Source organism: Amphiprion ocellaris, chromosome 23 (genome assembly GCF_022539595.1).
Source record: "Amphiprion ocellaris isolate individual 3 ecotype Okinawa chromosome 23, ASM2253959v1, whole genome shotgun sequence".
Lineage (NCBI taxonomy): Eukaryota > Metazoa > Chordata > Actinopteri > Pomacentridae > Amphiprion > Amphiprion ocellaris.
In genome coordinates this window covers 12,459,480-12,482,517 of record NC_072788.1, presented here as the reverse complement: position 1 = coordinate 12,482,517, position 23,038 = coordinate 12,459,480, and the positions used below count along the sequence as shown (strand labels likewise).

At 36.1% G+C, this 23,038-nt stretch overlaps 2 protein-coding genes across 2 annotated transcripts in view; both read left to right on the top strand.

The window, feature by feature from the left end:
* Positions 1-3,538: 3,538 nt before the first annotated feature.
* LOC111575623 (butyrophilin subfamily 2 member A2-like) lies at positions 3,539-9,067 on the top strand. Its single transcript, XM_035953104.2, has 6 exons — positions 3,539-3,726; positions 5,298-5,675; positions 5,799-5,891; positions 6,004-6,110; positions 6,199-6,395; positions 7,429-9,067. Exons 1-5 carry the CDS (start codon positions 3,627-3,629, stop codon positions 6,241-6,243), a joined length of 723 nt encoding a protein of 240 aa, XP_035808997.2. The 5' UTR covers positions 3,539-3,626; the 3' UTR covers positions 6,244-6,395; positions 7,429-9,067.
* Positions 9,068-14,567: 5,500 nt separating this feature from the next.
* sh3gl2b (SH3 domain containing GRB2 like 2b, endophilin A1) overlaps positions 14,568-23,038 on the top strand; it is a 42,997-nt gene continuing 34,526 nt past the window's right edge. Inside the window, exon 1 of the mRNA XM_023280843.3 lies at positions 14,568-14,817. Coding sequence (XP_023136611.1) covers positions 14,773-14,817 — 45 coding nt within the window. The 5' untranslated portion in view covers positions 14,568-14,772. The remainder of the gene's footprint in view (positions 14,818-23,038) is intronic.

Genomic DNA, 23,038 nt, shown 5'->3' with positions numbered 1-23,038 from the left:
GCTAGTGTCTACCAGCCTGTGGGGGTTACAGTTATGATCTGGGGTTGGTCAGGTTCAGCAACGTTATGTTCCCAAAGAATGAGGTCAGCTGACTACCTGAATAAACTGAATGACCAGGTCTTTCTATCAGTGGAGGTTTTCTTCCCTGATGTTCATGGGCATGTTCCAAGATGATGATGCCAGGATTCGTGGGGCTCACATTGTGAATGAGTGGTTCAGGGAGCATGAGACATTATTTTCACACATGGATTAACCTCCACAGAGTCCAAACCTCAGCCCCACTGAGAATCTTTGGGATGTACTGGAGAAGACTTTCCTCAGTGGTCCGACTCTCCCATCATCAGTATAAGATCTTGGCAGAAAACTAATGCAACTCTGGACAGAAATAAATGCCTTGACACTGCAGAAACTTAACAATGACACAGTAAATGTGTGCCGTTCTCAAAGCTAAAGGTGGTCCAATGAAATATTAGCGTGCGCAACTTTTTTTTGACGGGGAATGTAGTAATCTATGCTATTAAGTACAGAAATATAGATGGAAAAATTCATAACAAAATATTTTATAATTGACCAATGAGAGCAAGAAACGGTTAAATATCACACACTAAGCAGTGAAAACAATTGGAAAAACTGGACCAAGACACGGAAACAACAGGAAATTTTTAGATTCTACATTTATGTTTGTTTTCAGTCATTATTTAAGGAGTAATTCATTCTAAAATAGCCATTATAAACTGTAACCTAATCTTGGTAAGAATAAATAATCTTCCTGAAATTGTCTGAAAAAATGTAAAAACAAACAAAAAAACAACATCATATCATTACAGATCTGATCTGATGTCTTATCTGATCACTGAGAAACTGCTGGAAACTTCTTCATAAACACTTTTCTTTGTACACAGTGACTTTGGAAAATGACAACCTCATGACTGCTGAATCAGCTACTTATCAGCTGTTTTCAGAACAAATAACATTTTATCATATGACCATAAAGAAATACCACAAAAAATACAGATAAAAAAAAACAAATACTGAGAAGTCACAGAGAAGATATTACACTTACATATCTTTGGTTTATTGCATTTATCAACTGAACCTTCATGACAACAGTTTTATAACAGCATTGAGTCTTTTATGAAGTTTTATTCTTAATTAAATATCTCTGTTGATGGTATAAAATGCGTCATTTGAAGGCATCACTCTGGACTCTGGGATCTTGTGTTTCTCACTGACCTTTTATCAACTGAAATGTAAAAAATTATCACCAACTTAAATGAACATAAATTCAGTCATTAGTGACCCACCCAACACTAAATCAGATAGTTATATGCAGTGTGATGACATCAGTAATGACGAAACTGATTTTTTGCTGTATGAACACTGAGACATTTAAAAACAATGAGGCATTGCAACATTCACTTTTACTATTATCAAGGTCTGCTGGGGCTGTTAGCTCAGCAAAAGTTTCCCAAACTTTCCCAGAATGTACGACCTGATGGTACTTTCAATATAAACCAGTGAAACCAAACACAAACACCTGAGTAAAAGCACTGGGTTTTTTAAAGAAATTATTTTTATTTAAAAGGGGGGTTTACCGTGATTTGTATAACTGAAAGTAAGACTTTTTTCGTTTTTGTTTGTGCAGCTGTAGTAAAAAATATTTTTATTAAAAAGTATCACTGTATATTTTATTGATGTAAAATTAGGACGAAAATTGCAAGAAATGTAATCAATAAAGCGGAAAGTAGGTCTTTTCTCTGGTTAAATGTGATAAAATGTGATGAATGTGATATTGAATTTACCTTTGAAGATAAAGTTCTTGTATTGTATTGTAAACAAAAGCGCTTCTCAGCGCCGTGACGTAGTACACCTGGAACGTTCCATTACGTACCACGTGATTTACGTAAGACGTACGTGTTATGGTTTTAAACTGCCGCGCCTATAGACAGTGTTTTCAAGTCCGCTTATTATAAGCGATTTTGACCTTGTTTTTCTGTAAAGTCGCTTGCAAATCTCATCAGTGGCGGGTTGCGGGTTTTTGAGCTTGTTTTCTAAAGTGTAGTCGCTCATTTGGGCTTGCTTTACTGCCGGTACGAACCCCTCCTGATTCTCTCCCAGTTCTCCACAATAAAGCGAAATACGTTAGTTTGTTCTTTTCCAGGACCCGTCCACTCTCGCGTTTCTTGGTTACCGTCCCCATCCACACTCACAAACATGCGGAGCAACGCTTGTGGATGTTTGTAGGACCTGACGCGAGGTACAGCGGATACATAGACCTATACATGTCATGTATCGGTCTATGCAACGGGTAGACCTCAGACTTCCGTGTCTGCGTCTGTGTGTCCGGTCCTATGGTCCTGCCACGGGTTGCCTGGTTACAGACGGTGCTGCACCCACGCGTTTAAAAATGTCCACACCCAAAACTCCACCACGTCCAAAGAAGCAAAAACATTTGCAAAAGTACCCCTGGCTTGACAGCGTTAGTGGCAATGGGTACAAGGCAAACTGTGTTTTCTGTTGCTCATGGTGGACTGGCTGATGTAAAGCAGCATCAGGAGACAAACCTGTAAGAAACATGAGAACAGAGAGGACCCAACCGGCAGTATCACAGTTTATCATCCCCCCAATCATTTCCTGAAGTCCACATGGTAAGGGACATCATGATGTGATCAGCTAGATTTCCTACAGTATATGGTTGTGAATTTACCAGAGGATGCTTACGATCATGCTGATGTGGTCCTAGACTCTGCACTGTTTTAGTTACTCAATGAATGCCTAAGTTGTTTATTATTTTTAATGCTTTTAAGTTTTTAATAGACATTCATTAAATAGCCTACATGTAATCAATAAATGGACTTTGCCTAACTAAAGAAAAACTCACTCAGAACTCTGATATGTTAAAAGTACTAAATAAATAAATACATGCATACACATAAATGGGTTAATACATTAATTGTGTTAAGATAAGATTTGGATTTTTAAAAATCTTTGTAGAGAATGTATTTGTGCAGTATTCAAATGCTTTTTTCAAAACAAGATACACCACAGGGACCCTGAGGAGCCGTGGTGGGCGTCCTTTATTGTGATTTCTGAAAGGTGGCAAAAAAAAAAACCTCTGCACTTTTCTCGTCCATGAGGCTTATGGACATTGGTTCCACCACTACAAAACAAAACGAGACAAGACAAACAAATGAGCCACTTGCACAGCCTGTCTCACACATCCATCAGTGCTGTGGATCATCTTGACGAATTAATTGGATCTACTTCGACTGACAAAGAAGTCAGAATACGCTGGACCAAATGTCTTTTATTTTTATCAGAGCTTTAGAATCTAAGTTTCTTTTAATCAGAGTTTAAAAATTTAAGTTATTAAAATGTTATATTGACAATTTACTGTCAATTTAGTGCATACAAAAATAAATATATATTTATTCTCTTATCAAGAGGCGTCTCATTTACACGGTGTGGCAGTTCAGCTGTTGGGCTTGTTTGGGCTTGTTTCCATGGAGCTGGTCGCTTGTTTATATCACGAGATCTGGCAGCACTGCTCGATATACAGATGGTTGCGCTGTACTCAGACTTCATTCTGAGCTGATCTCCTGAAGGAGTGTAACTGGTTGTCTGTTATGTACACGAACAAAAGAAACTTTCAGGAGCGGAATCACGCTTTTTCACTCTGGACTTTCACTCTCTGCTCAGCTTTCGTCCTCAGCGCACCAACTGATGGTAAACACATTTTTTACTATCACTGTATAACGCTGCTTTTAGCTAACGATGCTAATCAAGTTGCTGGGTTTGTAAGTTAGCCGTTAGCCTAAATTTGATTTACATTTTAGATAATTAACTGTGCCGAATTCTCTATTAGCATTTGTTCTTTGCTTCATGTCGTTGAATTTAATGACAACAGTGAAGGAATTACTTATACACAGAAAAAAGCTTAAAACGCGGTATTTCTCAGGCAAGTTCTGCATTCTGAAGGTTCGCCTTTATTCTGAGTTGTGCAGCGGTCTAAGGAAGTTTATTTTAAATGTACATCAAAGATAATCGTGTCATGGGGTAATCTAAGTTGCATGCGATCTAAAAATGTGAGTTTCATGTGTGAGCGTTGATATTTAACCCGAGTTGTTGTGACTCAAACTGCCCAATCAGCCAGACTTCATTCAAACTTTCACTAATTTAAACAAGAAGCTCTGGTTGTGGCTGCTTAGCAACAAAAAGCACAACAGACAAGTAGGTTATCTTATAGATTCGGATTAAAGTGTGTCGTTTTTGTTTTACGCTAGTTTAGCAGATATGTCTCTAATCTTTTGAATTTGGATTCAAAATGGTTTCAAGATGATAAGGCTTTTGATTTTTCACATTTTTACATACATGACCTTTCTCGTCATATTTTGTGAGACTTGTGATTATTCTAGACATGTCTTCATGTGACTGATGACTATATAATGTGTCATCTTGATTCAGCCTCCACCGCAGACGATGATTCAATCCATTACTGGTGACTCACAGACAAATTGTCCACTGTCAATGAAAACATCTCAGTAATCTGAGTGCAGGAAATGTGTCAGACTTCGTAAACCCAACAAAGTTATTCAGAAACTACTTTAACATTGTCTGGAATTACTGATACTGTATCCACCAATCAAATCTGTCTACAGATAGCTGTTTTTTGACTTGTGCCAAATGGTTGTTTCTTTTTAAAATGCTAGCATTTGTTCAATTTCCTTTTCAGCTTGCAGGATCTTCCAGTTGCTGACAGGACGGTTAAATAACCCATTAGCTACACTAAAATTTACTCAGCTGCCATATTGCCATATTCTCAATATCTTTGTTTTACATGATCATAAAAGATGACAAAAACATTATTTGCTGCTCAGAGTTCTGAAAAATACTCTCAGATGCATTTGTAAAGCTTCTTTATTGTGCTGCTGATGTGAGATGTATTTTTGATGTTTGAAATTTGGAACTTTGAAAAAATACTTGGATTTATTTAGAAGTTGTCCCTATTGACAATAAGAGTTCTTACACAAATAATGTTGATGCGTTCGTTCATCGCTTTTATTTCTTTCTTTTTTTTTTTTTTTTTTGCTATATGTTGTGATCTCGCTTGTGGTCTGAATGTTCAGAAACTTTTCCTGGATGGTTTCTATTTTTTTCCTCAAAATGTTCCACCAAACTCCTACTTGCTGGCTCCACAGAAACCACATTTAAAACTCTGGTTTACTGCAAAATCCAGACAGATTTCTCAGCAGACTTTTCTCCATTTTGAGAAGTTTTAATCCTCCTTCTGTTTCCAGGTCAGCGCCAGGTGGTTGGTCCAGCTCAGCCAATCATAGCTGCTCTTGGTGATGATGTCATCCTACCATGCCACCTGAAGCCCATTGCTGACGTGCAGGATAAGACAGTAGTTTGGTCCAAACCGGACCTTAAACCCGACCCCTTGAATCCTCAGAGAGGGGTCGACTATGTGCACCTGTACAGGAACAGGATGGAACTCCCTGACATGCAGATCCCGTCATATAATGGCAGGACGGCGCTGTTCGTAAATGAACTGAAGCACGGGAACATATCGCTCAAAATCACAAATGTGACGCTTGAAGACCACGGCAGGTACAGATGCTTCATCCCCAAGTTGAACGGCCGAGTGAGCGAAGCGATACTTCAGCTCATTGTTGGTGAGTAGATTTGTTTAGTTGGTCTTCATGCAAAAATGATGAATTCTGAATGTATTTTACGTTACATTTGTCCTGCTGCTGTTGCTGTTTTAAATATTGTGTTTAAATCTTGTGTTTTTCTAGTTCCAAACACTGTTAAAACCTCAACGACAGAGCTGCCGCTGAATCCTGGAAACTTCCAGACTCCAGATCCGCTGGACAAGACTCAGCCTAACGGTGAGAGAATGCTGCAAATCCGACTTTTTCCAGAATCATTTGGAGTTTGATGTGTTCCTTTGATGAATTTGTTGAATTTTTATTGACTTTGTTTCATTGTTTTCCACAACAGGCGATTATTCCACTCTGTATGTTGTGATCCCGCTTGTGGTCATCTTAGTCGTCACCTTAGTAGCCGTCTGTGCATATTTCTTAGAGAGAAGGTCTCAAAAACACAATGTAAGTAAGAAATAAGCAAAACACATCATTCAGATATTTTTGGGAGACACCTGACTAATTATTAAACTTATTTGAACTGTTCTTCCAGCTTCCAGACACAGATGCCCCCCAGAAACAACCACTTAGAGTCTAGGTGCCTTGCTCAGGAGTTGTTGGTGTGAATGGAGACAAGTTTATCGGGGATTTAACTCTTAACAATCTTACTGGTTAAACTGAGGATTTTCACCAGCAGCCACAAGGAGACACAGCGACATCTTCATGAAAACGAAACCCCTACGAAAGAAGGTGAGTCTGTTTTAAACTTTGACGCAGCAGATGCAAATAATCAGTTTATTCCAGGGGAAAAAAATTGTTTCTTTTTGTATCTGAAGAGCCTCTTTTACTTATTTGTGCTTCTCAATGTGAGCTGTTCTTCTACGTGATGCTCTGAGAAAGTGAAACTTGTCAGCTTATCAACAGCAGAGTCAAATGGACTAATTTAAATTTGTTTGAATTTGCCCTCTGTCGTTCTAGTTAGACTCTATGTTTCCCTAACTTTTGCAAGTCAAATATTCGTGCCTGTGTGTCGACGTTTGTGGAGTTTGACCCGATGAAACCTCAGTAGGTTTGAAAAACATTTCTCGTACTAAAAAATTGCCAAAAAACAAGCCATTTTAAGCTCATGAGATTCTGTAAAAACCAAAAAAGTATTGCTCCTCTTGGTGTAACCATGAAACCGACAGTGACTCAGCTGTGAGCAACAGTCATGTGGTGAAAATTCTGGGACTTTCCAGATGAACTGCAGACAGTGTTTATGCAGAGCAGAGATAAGACAATGGAAATGAGTTTCAAATAAGTAATAAAATATCTGTAGGTTTGTGAAATCTTTTTGCTGGTGTCAGTAACACCTGTGGACACTCAGAAAAACATTGCACATGTTGATTCCAGGGTGTTTGCAATTTTTTTTAAGCAAATCGAAGAAATTCAACTTTCGGTTTTTATTTTTTTTAGGATTTGTGTCATCATAACTGTGTCAATTTGCGCACACAACATTTCTGAGTTCACTCTCCTTCATGGTTGTTCTGTTTCCATAGAGAAGCAGGACTTTATAGTCTGAGTCTGAATTTGGCCCTGGAACATTTATTTATCTAGCTAGAAAACTGCAGGCTGTAGTCGATGTAGAAACTCACAACTAAACAGGAGAGCAGTGATGCTGATGTGGTTTAATGTTTAGAATGAAAAAACTGCACCGGTACAATGAAATGATGAAAAAATGTTCAATTTCCTTTGACACGAACTGTAGTTGAGCAAAGATTCATTGTGTGTCTCCTTTGACCAGCTGAAGCTCCTGGATGTGGCTGCTGGAGGAATCTGGTCCAGTTGGGGAACTTTCAGTTCGACTCTTGTTTCACTGATGGAGTTTATTTCTCAACATCCTGCAATGACATCTTCTTACAGACTTTTAACCAGTAGAAGGAACTGGAGCTGTCTTTAAGACTTTTTTTCTGCGGATGGAAACCCACAGAACTTACTTTGAGTCCTGCTTTGGTCAACTGAAATCATCAGCCCTGCTGGTTTTGCTTTTTGCACTTTTCTGGATGTTCGATGATCCTGCACAGATGTGAACATTTCATTCACATCTTCAGGACAACTATATCCAAAAATTCCCGAAATAGGAACCTGTAAGCTTGGAAACAGCAACAAAACATGATCTGCTTCAAGATCTACATCAACAATGTGGGACTTTTTCCATTTATTGGCTGCTGAGTAGCTGTTTGTGAGCATGTTTGACAAGCTCAGGCTGTTTAATGTTATTTTAAATTTTTTTTCAGATAAACTCAACTTTATTTATATATAACCTATTACAATTCAATTTGTCTCAAGACACTTTACAGAGCCCATATGCCTGAACCCCCAGAGCAGCCCTAAGGCGACCTCCCTTTTAGCGGGAAGAAACCTTGAGCAGAAATCTGCTCTTTATATGGGGGGACACATCTGCCGCTGGCCGGCCAGGTTGGTCAAAATGGAATGTTTTAAGCCTGGTCTTAAAAATAGAGAGGGTGTCTTCCTCTCGAACCCAAAGTGGCAGCTGGTTCCTCAGGAGAGGCGCCTGATAACTGAACTCTCTGCCTCCCATTCTACTTTTAGAAATTCTGGGAACTGTTTTTTTTTTTTTTTTTTTTTAACTTCATAAAGAAACTGTGCAAGAATATGGGACCCGACACACTGTGATCAGAAGCAGTCAAATGTTTACCAGATGAGGTTTTATGCAGCCTTTAACTGAATGTAAATGATGTGTTTGCAGAAGAGGTTTTTTGATCACGTTACCTGTTTTAGATCAGCAGTTTTTTTTACACATTCAAGACATTTCTCAGGTTTTTATGCTTTTGATTTGAAAGTAGCTTGATGTTATGTTCAATGCAAAGTTCCAGTTTCTGTAATTCTGACTGGATGATGAATGAGGATGCTGTAATTTAAATCTCCTAAGTGGTCCTCGGCAGTACAACCAAGGAGAAAATCTTTCCTTCATGACAGCGTCTTTATTATTTCTGTTACTGATGATGAGAAACTTTAAGTCACTCCACCCTTGATTTATTTCTAGTCTTACGCAGCAGCTGAACATGAAGTGACCAGAACACACCCTGTGGCGTTTCAGATAAAGAATGTAAGTCTGGCACATTCATTTCCAGAGCTAAACTGCTTTTAAACCACAAAATGTGAAAAAAAAAATGTCAGATCTCCTGAGCATCAACAGCTTTTTAGTGAGGCACCTACAGTTTATTATATTTATTACACTGCATTTATTTATTGATGTCAAGTACCTTATAACTCCATATTAATTCATATATTGATATTGGCACTGTTTTTTATTTTAAAAAGTGTTCCAATAAAAAATTTCCGATTTGTTTGTGAACTACTTCTACCTCTTTACAGTCTGATCTATAGTTGCAGTGAATAAAAGTTTCAATTGCACTAAACTAACGTGTGCTTCGTTCTGTCTCTTGGATGTTCACATTTCCACAAAGTTCGCTGTAATTCTCAGCTGTTTCTCTAAATGAAGTGAACTCAGTACAGCAGCTGTGACCGTTTCCCTGCAGCTGTTCTATCTATCAGCTCAAGTGATGATCTGATTTCAGCACCTCGACTGTTCAGATCAGTTTGTCAAACATTATCAAGAGTTCTTTATCGCTTAGCTGATTTTTTACCACGAATAAATCTGTTTATGTGATGTTTTCTGTTCTCAGGTGATGTTATTTAATGTAAGAACCTTGTAAGCCTCATTTGTTCTCCATTGAAAACACTTTATCTGAGTTGTTCTGCAGGAAACTGAACCTGCAACGTTATCTTTTTTTTTTTTAGAAAACTACTTTCACAAACTGCAGATTTTAGCTTTTTTTTTAATGTAGCATTTTAACTGAATAATACCAGAAATATGAACGCACCATCCCCAAAAGGTAAAAAAGAATTAAAAAATAAAAATGTGCATGTTTAGAATTAAATCTATCTTTCTGAGTTAGTGGTTAATGGATAGATTTAATGTGTTTTTTTGTTTGTTTTTTAATGTGACCAGTTGTTGCAGTGTGTTTTGTTTTATTTTTTATTTATTTATTTATTTATTTATTTATTTATTTATTTATTTATTTATTTATTTATTTTTATTTTTATATATATATATATATATATATATATATATATATATATATATATATATAAATATATAAACGTTTATTTTATTTATTTATTTATTTATTAATTTATTAATTTATTTATTTATTTATTTTAAAGTGTTACTACTATTTTTATTTCTGTTTATTTTTATATTATTTATTTTTTCTTATTTTACTACATACTGGAGTCAGAGTTGTGATACTTTATTTAAACCAGTAGGTGGCGACAAACCCTCACAGTCTGCTCCTGTGATGGTGCCTTCAGGTGAGCTGGGAATTAAAACATTTCTTATCGCTGGGCTTTCAAAAATGGTACAGTTAAGAGTGCAGTTCATTATTTTGCTGCCTTCATTCACAGAAAAATCTAAAACTTTGCTGTCACTCTTACAAAAGGACACACAGTTTAATTTTTTAGTTTTCTACACATAAAACCACATGACCGACATGTGGAGCTGATTTTTTAAAAATACAAATCAGAAGCATTGTTGTGAAATAAATTCTGTTAATTATAAATTGATGCACTCTTGCTGTATTATTTGCACTTACAGGAGAGTAAATGAGGTACAGTTGGATGTTGGATCTTTTCCAGCATTGCTTTGTGTCATTAAATATCAATAAATAAAATCCGAAGAGTCGTATTTTCAATTGTCAATAATAACCTTCACTTGCTTTTACAGGAAATGATTTTTCAGAATCAAAACTCGCCTGTTCAGGACTGCATACTCCCTCACACCCTAACCTCACTGTGTCACACCTCTTTGTTGTTCTTTGTTTTTTTCTTGTTATTGATATTTTTATTGTATAGTTTTTAATTATTGTCATTGATTTTTATTTTTCTGTAAAGTGTCCTTGAGTTCCTTGAAAGGTGCTTTAAATAAAATATGTTAATATTATTATTAAAAAATAAAGTTAGATTTGTCAGATGCTCCAATCTACTCCAGAAAAAAAGTGCTACAAGGCTAATATGCTAGAAACAACTATTTTCATACCATTATATAAAAGGAAACAGCAAAAGTCCAGACTGTGAATAATGTTCACAGCAAAAAATCTTTACTTTTACAAATAGTAATTTATTATCTTATGTTTGACCATGAAGTTACATTATATATTGCTGTAATTAAATCAGCAAAAATGTATTATTTTATAGACATTTTCTCTTACCTGAAAAAATATTATAAATTGATGAAGAACTATTAAATTTTAAAATGTTTTTAACATTAATTTGATAACTGTTTTAAAATGTACTTTGCTTTGTGAAATTACAGATAATATCTAGTAAAATCACTATTAATGGCAGACCACAGTTGTAAATAATGTCCAAATCAAAAGTCTGTATTTTAACAAATATTGTTTGTTTTATTTTTCTTTTTTTAATGTGTAAATTCAACAAAAAATTGCATTATCTTCGATAGAAGAAGATAGAATATCTCAGATACTTGCTGTTACCTGAAAGAAAAATTATGTATATTAAAGGCTGACAGATGATATTTTTTTTGCTGTAATTTTACAGATGTATCCTGCTGTGGTAAATTAGACATAATTGGTAGCAAAATCACTGAAAACATATTAATTTACATCTTTAAAAATGAAAAAGACCTTTTATTTACTTTTTTTATTCCAGTATTCCACAGTTTTTTTCTTCTTTTTTTTTCTGGTTATCTTGCTGGCAGATATTCAGCACTGTTTTTTTTTTTTTTTTTTTCAGATTTATGTTTTTACAGTGTACTTTAAACACATTTGTAGCTTCTCAGACTTTAGACCTGAAGCTGAATCGTCCTAGCAGGCTCTGAACGCACCGCGCTGTCCGTGGTGCTGAAGCTGCGCAGCTTCCGATCCGCTGCTCACCTTCACCTGTCAGGTGGCGCCGCGGTCACGTGACGCTGATGTGATTATTGTTATTCTGTGGAAGCAGCGCGAGCGGCCCCGCGGACCCCCGCACGGACTCACGTCTCGTGCTCGACGCGGGGAGGCTCGTGGGCGGCGGAGGGCGGTGCGCTGACGTCACAGCAGAACGTGAGACTCCCTCCCTGCCGAAGATCGTCTGTACCGAAAGGATGATCACTGTTACCACAGCAACGCCACTGTGAAGTACTCTATTTATTACTGTATTAAAATCAGCTAAAATATCATTATTTTATATTATATATAGAAAAACGATGCATGTTAAGGATCTATTTCTTAAAATGAATCATTTTTATTGTATTTAAATCAGTCAACAAAGGGTCAGTTACACATATTTGGCAATATTTGAAAAAAAAAAGTATCTTAACTGAAAAATAGTAAACAAGTTTTGAATTATTGTTATATGGGACTTTGCTGTTTTTGAAAAAAAAATACAGATAAAATCTAGTAAAATCACAGAAACATTATTTATTTACACCAGTCAAAAAGTTTGGACACACCTTCTCATTTAATAGTTTTTCTTTATTTTCATGACTATTTACATTGTAGATTCTCACTGAAGGCATAAAAATTATGAATGAACACATCTGGAATTATGTAGTCAACAAAAAATTGTGAAATAAGTCAAAACATGTTTAATATTTTAGATTCTTCAAAATCGCCAGCCTTTGCTTTGATTACTGCTTTACACACTCTTGTTATTCTCTGGATGAGCTTCATGAGGGAGTCACCTGAAATGGTTTTCCAACAGTTTTGAAGGAGTTCCCAGAGCTTCTGAGTGCTTGTTGGTCCTTTTGCCTTCACTCTGTGGTCCATCTCATCCTAAACCTTCTGGACTGAGTTTAGGTCAGGTGACTGTGGAGGCCAGGTCATCTGACGCAGCACTCTATCACTCTCATTCTTGGTCAAATAGCCCTTACACAGCCTGGAGGTGTGTTTGGGGTCATTGTCCTGTTGAACAATAAATGGTGGTCCAACTAAATGCAAACTGGATGGGATGGCATGTTGCTGCAGGATGCTGTGGTAGCCATGCTGGTTCAGTGAGCCTTCAATTCTGAATAAATCCCCAACAGTGTCACCAGCAAAGCAGCCCCACACCATCACACCTCCTCCTCCATGCTTCACGGAGGGAACCATGCATGTAGAGACCATCCATTCACCTTTTCTGTGTTGCACAAAGACACAGCGGGTGGAACCAAAGATCTCAAATTTGGACTCATCAGACCAAAGCACAGATTTCCACTGGTCTAATGTCCATTCCTTGTGTTTCTTGGCCCAAACAAATCTCTTCTTCTTGTTACTTTTCCTTAGAAGTGGTTTCTTAGCAGCTATTTGACCATAAAGGCCTGATTGGTCACTCTCCTCTGAACAGTTGATGCAGAGATGCATCTGCTACTAGAACTCTGTGTGGCATTTATCTGGACTCTAATCTGAGGTGCTGTTGACTTGTGATTTCTGATGCTGGTGACTCTGATCCTATGAACTGATCCTCAGGAACAGAGGTGACTCTTGGTCTTCCTTTCCTCATGTGAGCCAGTTTCATCGTAGCACTTGATGGTTTTTGTGACTGCACTTGGGGATACATTCAAAGTTTTTGCAATTTTCCAGACAGACTGACCTTCAGTTCTTAAAGTAATGATGGACTGTCGTTTCTCTTTACTCAGCTGATTGGTTCTTGCCATAATATGGATTCTAACAGTTGTCAAATGGGGCTGTCAACTGTGTACCAACCTGACTTCTGCACAACACAACTGATGGTCCCAACCCCATTAAGAAGGCAAGAAATTCCACAAGTTAACCTTGACAAGACACACCAGTGAAGTGAAAACCATTTCAGGTGACTCAGAAGCTCATTGAGAGAAGACCAAGAGTATGTAAAGCAGTAATCAAAGCAAAGGGTGGCTACTTTGAAGAATCTAAAATATAAAACATGTTTTGACTTATTTCACACATTTTTGCTTCCAACATAATTCCAGATGTGTTCAGTCATAGTTTTGATGCCTTTAGAGAGAATTTACAATGTAAATAGTCATGAAAATAAAGAAAAACCATTGAATGAGAGGATGTGTCCAAACGACTGGTACTGTATCTTAACTGTGAAAACAACACAAAATCAGTGTTTTTATAAATGATCATTTGTTTTTGTTTTTTGTTTGTTTGTTTGTATTTACAACATTTGACAGTAAAATTACACTAAAAATATTTTTTAATGATTTTGCAGATATTTGCTGAAATTTGATGGGAAAATTATGTATATTAAGGATTCATTTTTAACTGTAATGATGCAGAATTTTCCTATTTTGATTATTTACACATATTAAATAGTGAGATCACAGAAACCATGTATTCATTTAAATGGCAGCTGTAAAACAAATTTTAAAAATGAAGTCTTTAAATTTTAAATGTTTTAAGTTAGTTTAAATGTTAAAGTCTCTTTTTAGGTTGAATCTCCTGAAATCATTTGATTCCTCTCATGTTAACATTCCTGCAACTTTATTTTAGTAAAAGTCTAAAAGTCTCTTAAATGTTTGCTCTACTAAAATGTAAAATGTAATCTCTTCATTACTGAAAAGAAATGAAAGATGCAAATACTATGCCTAATTTTTGCTCTTTATCTGTAATTAGAAAACTAATTTAAAGGGGAAATAATGTAACTTGAAGTTCAACAAAGCAAAAAGATAAATGAGATCCACTAAAAACTCCACTTTACTTCACTTACAGTTCAAATATAAAGTTTTTGACTGTGTGATTTCAGCTCCGTGCGTGTTTAAATGCAGGAGTTCTGCTTGTAATCGAGTATTTTTGTTGCTTCTCTAGATGTTCTCTGCATTTGTTTCCCTCTGAAGTGATGCATCTCTTCATTAGACGATCCCCGCCCCCTTCCTCCTCCTCCTCTTCCTCATCTCTCAGACTGAAAATAGATCCAGCTGGGTTTGGTCTGACGATCATCGACTCCTGTTTCCACCAAAATAAACGGACGCTACCGGAGGATTTACCGTTTATCTTTTTGTCTTTCAGCTAGATCCGGGTTTTCTTCATCCTGCTTGAATCAGAAACGTTATTTTTATTTATTCTAATCAGCCTCATTTATATTTTCCAACCTCTCCGAAGTGATGTCTGTCGCGGGGTTGAAAAAGCAGTTCCATAAAGCCACTCAGGTAAGACGTTTATTCCGTTTGATACCCGCATACACACCTTATAGTCTTCACCTTTTCATTTTTACATCAACCTGTTACATCAATTAGGCTAAAATTTGCACTTTCTGACATCCGTTATCTGATATTATTTTTGAAAAAGCGTTTAATTTCTGAATAAATTTCAGCTTTTTGGTGCTTTTAAAGCTCTGAATTCATATTTAAAGGGGTTTGAACGCTTATTTGTTGATCCAAGTAAGAAAAAACGCGTTTTTCATTCCGTGTTTTAAATAAAGTAGAGCCAGTTATTAGAGATTCTCTTTTCCTCCAACATAAACGAGATTTATAGTTAAATATTTGGCGTTTTCTCGCGATGTTTGGGGAGCGTGTGTGTTTAAAGCAGGAAAAACCCCCGTGAACACACGCACGTCTGGATGTAATATTACGTAACGCTGGTGTGTGTGTCCGCAGCGCTGATTGGCTGCTGCCACGCAACAGGGAATTCCCTCCTTCATCCTTTCACCCATCCCTCCATCATCCTTCCATCCTTTCATTCATCATCTCTCCATCATGTCTCCTTCCTTCCTTTGATTCAAACTTCCTTCATCATCCCGTCTTCCTTCATTCATCCTTCCTGCATCATCCCACCTTCATTTTTCTATCATTCCTTCACCCCTTCATCCCTCTTCCATCATTTCTTCATCATCCTTCCATCCTTGCATTCATCCTTCCTGCATCATCCCACCTTCATCCGTCTATCATCCTTCCATCACCCCTTCACGATTCCTCCTTTATCCCGTCCTCATCCTTCCATCCTTTCATTCATTCATTCTTTCATCATTATCCCACCTTCACCTCTCTATCAGCCCTTCATCCCTTTTTCATCCTTTATCTTTTAATCATCCCTCCTTCATTTCTTCATCCTCACTCCTTCATCCTCGTTACGTCATCCCTTCATCAACTCTCCTCCTTCATCATTCATTCATTTTATCCTTCCATAATCCTCCCATTCTTTTATTCATCCTCCCTCTTTCATCCCTTCATCACTTCTCCATCATCCTTTAATCATCTATCATTCATCCCTTCATCAGCCTTTCATCCTCTCCATCATCCCTCCTCCATCATCCTTTCATTTTCCCTTCATCTTCCCTCCTTCATCCCTTCATCAATGCTTCATTCCTTCATCTTCCCTCTTTCATCTTTTCATCTTCATATCCATCATCCTTTAATCATCCTCCTTCATCATTTCATCCTTCCCCATCATCTCTTCATCATCCTTTCTTCCTTCCTCTGTCATCCCTCTTTCATTTATTCATCCTCACTCTTTCATCCTCGTTCCTTCATCCCTTCATCACTTCTCATCATCCTTTTATCATCCGTCATTCCTCCTTCATCATCTTTCATCTTCCCTCCATCGTTCATTCTTCATCCCTTCATCATTCCATTTGTATCCCTCATCACTCCTCCATCTTCCCTCCTTCATCCCTTCATCAGTGCTTCATTTCTTCATCCTTTCATCATCTCTTCATCATCTCACATTCATTCCTTCATCATCCTTTCATCCTTCCCCGTCATCCCTCCGTCATCCTCGTTCCATCATCCCTTCATCATCTCTCTTTCATCCTTTCATCTGTCCTCCTTTGTCATCCCTCCACTCTCCTCCATCATCCTTTCATTTTCCCTTCATCTTCCCTCCTTCGTTCCTTCTTCATCCTTTCATCATCCTTCATCATTCCATTTTATCCCTTCATCAGCCTTTCATCTTCTCTCCATCATACTTCCTTCATCCCTTCATCACTTCTCCGTCATCCTTTAATCATCCATCATTCATCCCTTCATCAGCCTTTCATCCTTCATCATTCCTCCTCCATCATTCTTCCTTCATCCCTTCATTCCTCTTCCATCATCCTTTCATTTTCCCTTCATCTTTCCTCCTTCGTTGCTTCTTCATTCCTTCATCATTCCATTTTATCCCTCATCATTCCTCCATCTTCCCTCCTTCGTCCATTCATCAGTGCTTAATTCCTTCATCCTTTCATCATCCCTTCATCATCTCTAATTCACACTCTTACCTCTCCTCCATCATTCCTGCTGTTTGACCTGGAAATTAAATCTAAATTTTAAAACATATTTCATTAAAATCACTTCGTTTCATGTCTTATTTTAAAAATTCACCAAAAATACAACATTTGAGCTCAATAGATCCTGTTGAAAACTAATACTTTGGTGCTCCTCCTCAAATCTGTGAAGATATTAGTGACTCACCTGTGGCCAACAGTCACAAAGTGAAAAATGCTGCTGCAGTGGCTGCTTTTTGGCTGGTTTTGGTACATTTCAGGCTTTTTCAAAGGAATATTCATGTTTTAAATTCAAGTCCTGTCCCTGTATATCTATCGTAGATATTAAACTCTAAACCCCAAGGCCGACTAGTGCATTTGAGAGATATATTGTCTTTAAAAAAATGCAAAAATTACACAATTTATCAGAGTGAGAAACTGTGTAAACTTTCCGACTGTCCTTGAACTGCTCATCTGTGTTGTTTGACCAGAAAACTAAATGAAATATAAGCTTTAAAACATAATGTCACATTAAAATCCCTTTTATTTCATGTGTCATTTAAAAATTACCCAAAAATGAAATGTTTGAGCTAAATAGATCCTTTCAAAAACAAAAAAAATCTGCACTTCTCGACAAATCAGTGAGAATATGAGTGACTCCGTTGTGATCAACAGTCACTTAATGAAAAATACTGCTGCAGTGGCTTTTTTTTGTGGGGTTTTTTGGCTGGTTTTGATATATTTTAGATGTTCTTGTGCACTATTTACTTAAAAACATATCCAAATAATATTTTAACCTTAAGGCCTACCAGCATGTATGTAAATTATGTTGTCTTTACAAAAAAATTTAAAATTACACAATTTATCAGAATGAGAAACCGGAAAACCGGAAAAAATTGTCACATTTTCAACTTTACTGTCCTTGAACTGCTCATATGTTTTGAGCTTAACCAAATTTTAGCTTAAACTTATAATATTTCATTAAAATCCCTTTATTCCATGTGTCTCTTGCCAAAAGTAAAACATTTGTGCTGAATAGATCTTGTAAAAAACGACTATTTCTGTAGGACTTTGCAAAACTGTGAAGCTTCAGTTGCCTCTTTGGCCTCCAGCAGCTGTTAAAATCAAACCTCCATCGTGCTCAGAGCATCCAAATCAATGAAAATGTTATTTATTTCACACTGTCACCCAGTAATCGGACCCTGAGTGCGTCACTAATGCCATTAAAAGGTGTAAAAGTATCCAACGCTGACAGAAACAGCAGGAGGAGGAACCAGAATGTCAAAAAAACAAACGTGAAAGAATCCATTTCTTCTGTCTGGTCTGTCATCGAAACAAATTCCTGCATGTTTTTTTATTAGTGTTCGTCCGATGAAGCGCTGCTGATAAACAGAGATTATTGATCCCTGAGGGGGAAACTGGGTCACTGCAGCAGAACACAGCAGCAAATAAAACTAAAAGTACAGCAGCAGAGACGGAGAACATTCTGAAGGATCCAGAGGACGACAGAGAAACAAGAAAAACGACCAACAAGTGACCCAGATCAGCTTTTTTCTGGGGCGCCGCTCGGATCAAACTGGTTGTAGACGATTGTTTCTAATTTGCCATAGGTTTAATTTGTGAAGGATAAGACAAAGATGTGTCGCAAAGTTAAAAATACGGCAGGAGTGGCTGCTTTTTGACTTGTTTTATGCATATTCATGCAAAAAAATGATGCAAAGTAAACCTTAAATTCAAGTTCAGTCCTTTTACATACATCTTAGCTATTAACTTTCTGAACCTAAAGCTGCCAGCAGGTTGCAAAGGCATGTTGGTGGGAAAAAATCTCCAAAATTACACCATTTATCAGAGCCAGACATGTCCTTCAATAGGGGAAAGTTAACCAATTGTGAGCTTAAAATTGTGATATTTCATTAAAATCACGAATATTGATTTAAAAATCACCAAAAATAAACTATTTGTTCAAACCAGATCTAGTTAAAATCTCTTCAAAAACATGTATTACCTCTTTGGGTGAACTGCAGGCAGTGTTTCTGTAAGTGTCTATACCAGAAATCAGTATTTTTACAAATGGTAATTTGTTCTTTTACAATATTAGACTGTAAAATGATATTATTTTACTGTATTTAAATCAGCAAAAATATTACTATTTAACAGATATTTGTTGCTATTTGGCAGAAGATTATATATATATTAATGACTAAATTTTCTATTTATTTTTTATTTTAAAATTCATATATTTATTTTTTTGTGTATATATATATATATATATATATATATATATATATATATATATATATATATATATTTTTTTTTTTTTTTTTTTTTTTTTTATTTGTTGTTATTTGTTAACTGAAAATGGAAATAATGTCCACATCAAGGGGCTGAAATATCAAAAACTTTTATTTCTATCCTTTTTTTAAAAAAAACAAATTCAATGAAAAGACTAAAAGCAACAACGTAGTGATAGTTTGCCTGGATGTAAATCTTTTAAAATGCCTCATAAGGCTCATAATTTGCTGTGTTCTGCAGCTCTTTAATCCATCGTTGTTGCTTCAGGGAACATTTTGTGCAGCAGGTTGGCGGCTGAGTCACAATAAACTACAGCGTTTGTGTTCATAGTAATTTAGGGACGTTGTGACGGATTATTTAGGATGTCGATCAGCTTCCAGTTCAGCCTCCTTTGTTCTAAAAACAGCAGATTTGCATCATGCAGAGCAGGAGGTGTCGATAAAAACGCGTTCGAGGTGAGACATCGACAGCAAGGCCAGAAATAGACCCGTGAATCAACAGCAGACGTTAGTGGAGAGAGACGTCAGCGAGCCGTAGCTCTGGAAACCAGCAGACATCCCATGAAACCTGAAGCAGCTGATCAGCCTGCTGTGATCTGCTGCATCCACATGTTTAATTCAGACGTTCGCAGAGCAGAGGAAGAGCAACAGGCTGAATTACATGTGATTAAATGCTGCAGCACGACGGAAAGCAGGTGTAAAAATCAAAGTCTGAACGCTGCACATTTACTGATGCAGCGTTTTATTGTGAAATTAGGACTCAGTTGTTTAACGAGAAAGTTTCCGTCTCATTGTGGTCTGGTTCAAATCCTCAGATTCATCTTTGCTCATCTTACATTTGCACTAAGTCAGGGTTTTGTCTGCCCCATCAGGAAGGTTTTAGGAAAATCAACAGCACAAATTCAAGGAACTGAGAATAAAAAAATAAAAATAAAATAAAATTAAAAAATGTGATAAATTTAACCAATTTAGTCAACGGTAGTGTCATTTAGTCAGTATCACAGATACGTTTTTTGTTGATAAACTGGCAAATAACCAGAAAATGCATCAATTTCTGTCACCCACAAATGATATATGTCAATATATTTTAAAATTTAGAGATCTGAGACAAAATTATAAAACATAAAAAGTAAATGTTTGTTTACTAGTTTGTAGTTGTTAATTTTTTAAAGTATATTTTATTTATTTTTTTCGTAAATTACAAATAACATTTATTAAAATCACAGAGAAAATATTAATTTATATGTTAAACACAAAAAAGGCCAAAACTATAAATTATGTCCACATCAAAAATCTGTATTTTTACAAATATTTATTTGTTCTTGTCCATTTGACAATAAAATTATACTATTTGTACGGTGTGAAAATCAGCAAGAACAGTGAATCATTTTTAAGCATCATTTCGCATATTATTCCTTGTTTTTGTTAAATTACAGATAATAAAATAGTATTAATATACATGTTTACTGTAAAAAACATTCACATCAAAAGTCTCTTTTACAAATAATATTTTGTTCTTTCAATTGCAAACTTTTAATTTATTTAAATCCATGATAAAATCTGCTAATTTTATATTTATTTAGTTTTATTTAATTTGTTGTTAATTTTATTCTTTTATGGTTGTTGTTTTTGTTTGTCAATTTTTGAACGTCGCAGCATTTCACTACGTTTCAGAACTCCAGAGCCCCATTTTCACTTGTTTTTCCCTTATCAGGTTGGTTTTTTTTTAGTTTTTATTTATTTTTTTCCACTGTATACCCTTTTAATGCAATGTGTTCTGCATTTAAATCAACTTGTAAAAAGCAAATAAGCTAAGACTTGACCATTTGGTTACTGAACTCTTGCAGATATTTAATCAAAAAAACAGCCTTTTCCATCAAAAGAAAAAATAAATCTTCTGTTGTTTCTGATAAAGTGACACATTTAGTGATTTTTATCGGTTTATTTGACGATGATTTAGATCAATATCTTAATTTAGCATTGATCATATTGGATTGTTGATCAGTGAGTTGATATATTGTTTCCTTAATCTGGTTTCATAAGAATAAAAGCAGCTGCAGTTCAGTTTGTTGCTTCCAGCTGTTTGTAGTTTATTGATCAGCTGCATCAACAGAATCAATATCAGCGTCTATCAGCAGCCAGTTTATTAATTACAGCTGCAGTTGAATTATGTAACTGTGATCAGGTCGAGTCCTCAGCTTCACCTCAAATAACACAACACTGAATCTGAGCACAGCTGGAAAGACAGAATATTGTCTTAAAAATGGTGAAAATCAGAAGCAAAGGTGACAGAAAACAAATTAAAACATGTTTTAAAAAACAGTGTCATAATTCAATGTTAAAAAAACTGTAAAAGCTGTGGAAAAAATTGTAAATCTGTAAAATAACTGTGTTTTAGTCCTTAACATGCATAATTTATCTTTCAAATAGCAGTAAATATTTATAAATAATAATATTTTTAAGATTTAAATATAGCTAAATATGTGTAATAATACATTTAAACATTTTAACTGAACAAATTGATAAAAATCTTTAAAATGAATAAATTGAATTTGTTAGATTTTTAAAAATTGTTATTCTCAATTTTTAGCATTTATGCTTCTCTTTAAACCTTTTCAAAGAGACCTGAAAAAAATTTTAGTTTAGATTTAGTGCAGATGTAACATATTTACTGAGAAAAAGTGCAATTAATAAGATGAATCTGAGGATTTTGGGAGTCTAAATCAAATTGTTAGTATTAAAATCACAGTTAATTGGGGTGAAAGTTCAATTTTTACCTTTCAATGAGGAGGAAGCTGTTTTTATTCTAAATTTTCTCGAGGGAAATCGGAGTGAGCGAGCTTTCCAGTTATGACTCGTTGTGTTCAGCCAATCAGGTTCGAGGAGTATTAAAACTTAACTATGAACTTCCCGTCTGCTGAGGCTTGAATCTAGGACACATCCCAGCATGACACAGTGTTCATGCGTGTTTCAGACATGTGGTTCTCCTGGACTTTAGCAGATGGATAATAAAACCAGAGCAGAATAAGCTAGTGGTGGCAGCGCGAAGCCAAGTCAATGTGCCATCAACCAAGATGGCCGCCAACGGGAAATGGGACACTGTGGTCGGACCGACTGAATAAAACATGAGAGGGAACAGAGATCAGTCTACAAACATCAAAGAGAGACGGATTAAAGAGGAGGAAGGAGACAGAAAAAGAGGCAAAGCAAGGCGGAAAGACAGATACACTGTAAAAAAAAATATAGTTAAAAAATGTAAACAATTGCTGATAATTTACACATTAATGTAATTAAAAGGAAAATTCCAAAAACTTTAACTCCTTCGGACCTTGTGTCCAATGGAATGGACAACACAAATTTTTGGGTCTAGACCAATAAAAATCTGTGATTTCGCCACAAGACAAAGTAGTGAGCTGCAAACACATTCTGTATTATTTTATGGATTTATGTAACATTTTCAGTTTCCAAATAGCAATATTTCATCCTTTAAATTCTCATGCAGCCATACTGGTGACTGTTGTTACACTATAAATACTTTTATCTTTCTTAGCTTTGGAGCTGAAGTTCTTATTTATCTTTTATTATCACATTTCTTTTGAGACACATGATGCTGAATTTACCCTGTGAGCTCTCAATTATGTGATGATTTCTGTCTAAGAAGGGCATTAGAGAGAATAAAAGAGGATGGAAGGGCAGAGAAGAAGGAGGATTGATGCAGAAATACTGAACAGGGACAGAAAAATAATGTGTAAACAATGAGAAAATCAAGGCTTGTTTTTGTTGCTCCCTGATCCAACGTGCCTCTCTCTGCTGTTGCCGTGGCAACGTGTGAACAGGAAGTGAGCACACACACACTGAGGCTGCGTTCTGGTTGGTCGGTTCAATAATTGATCGACC

Coding starts and splice junctions, on each gene's coding strand:
- LOC111575623 (XM_035953104.2), top strand. CDS start 3,627: ATGTACACGAACAAAAGAAACTTTCAGGAGCGGAATCACGCTTTTTCA. Junction 5,892..6,003: donor GGACAAGACTCAGCCTAACG/GTGAGAGAATGC, acceptor TTTCCACAACAG/GCGATTATTCCACTCTGTAT. Junction 6,111..6,198: donor GAAGGTCTCAAAAACACAAT/GTAAGTAAGAAA, acceptor CTGTTCTTCCAG/CTTCCAGACACAGATGCCCC.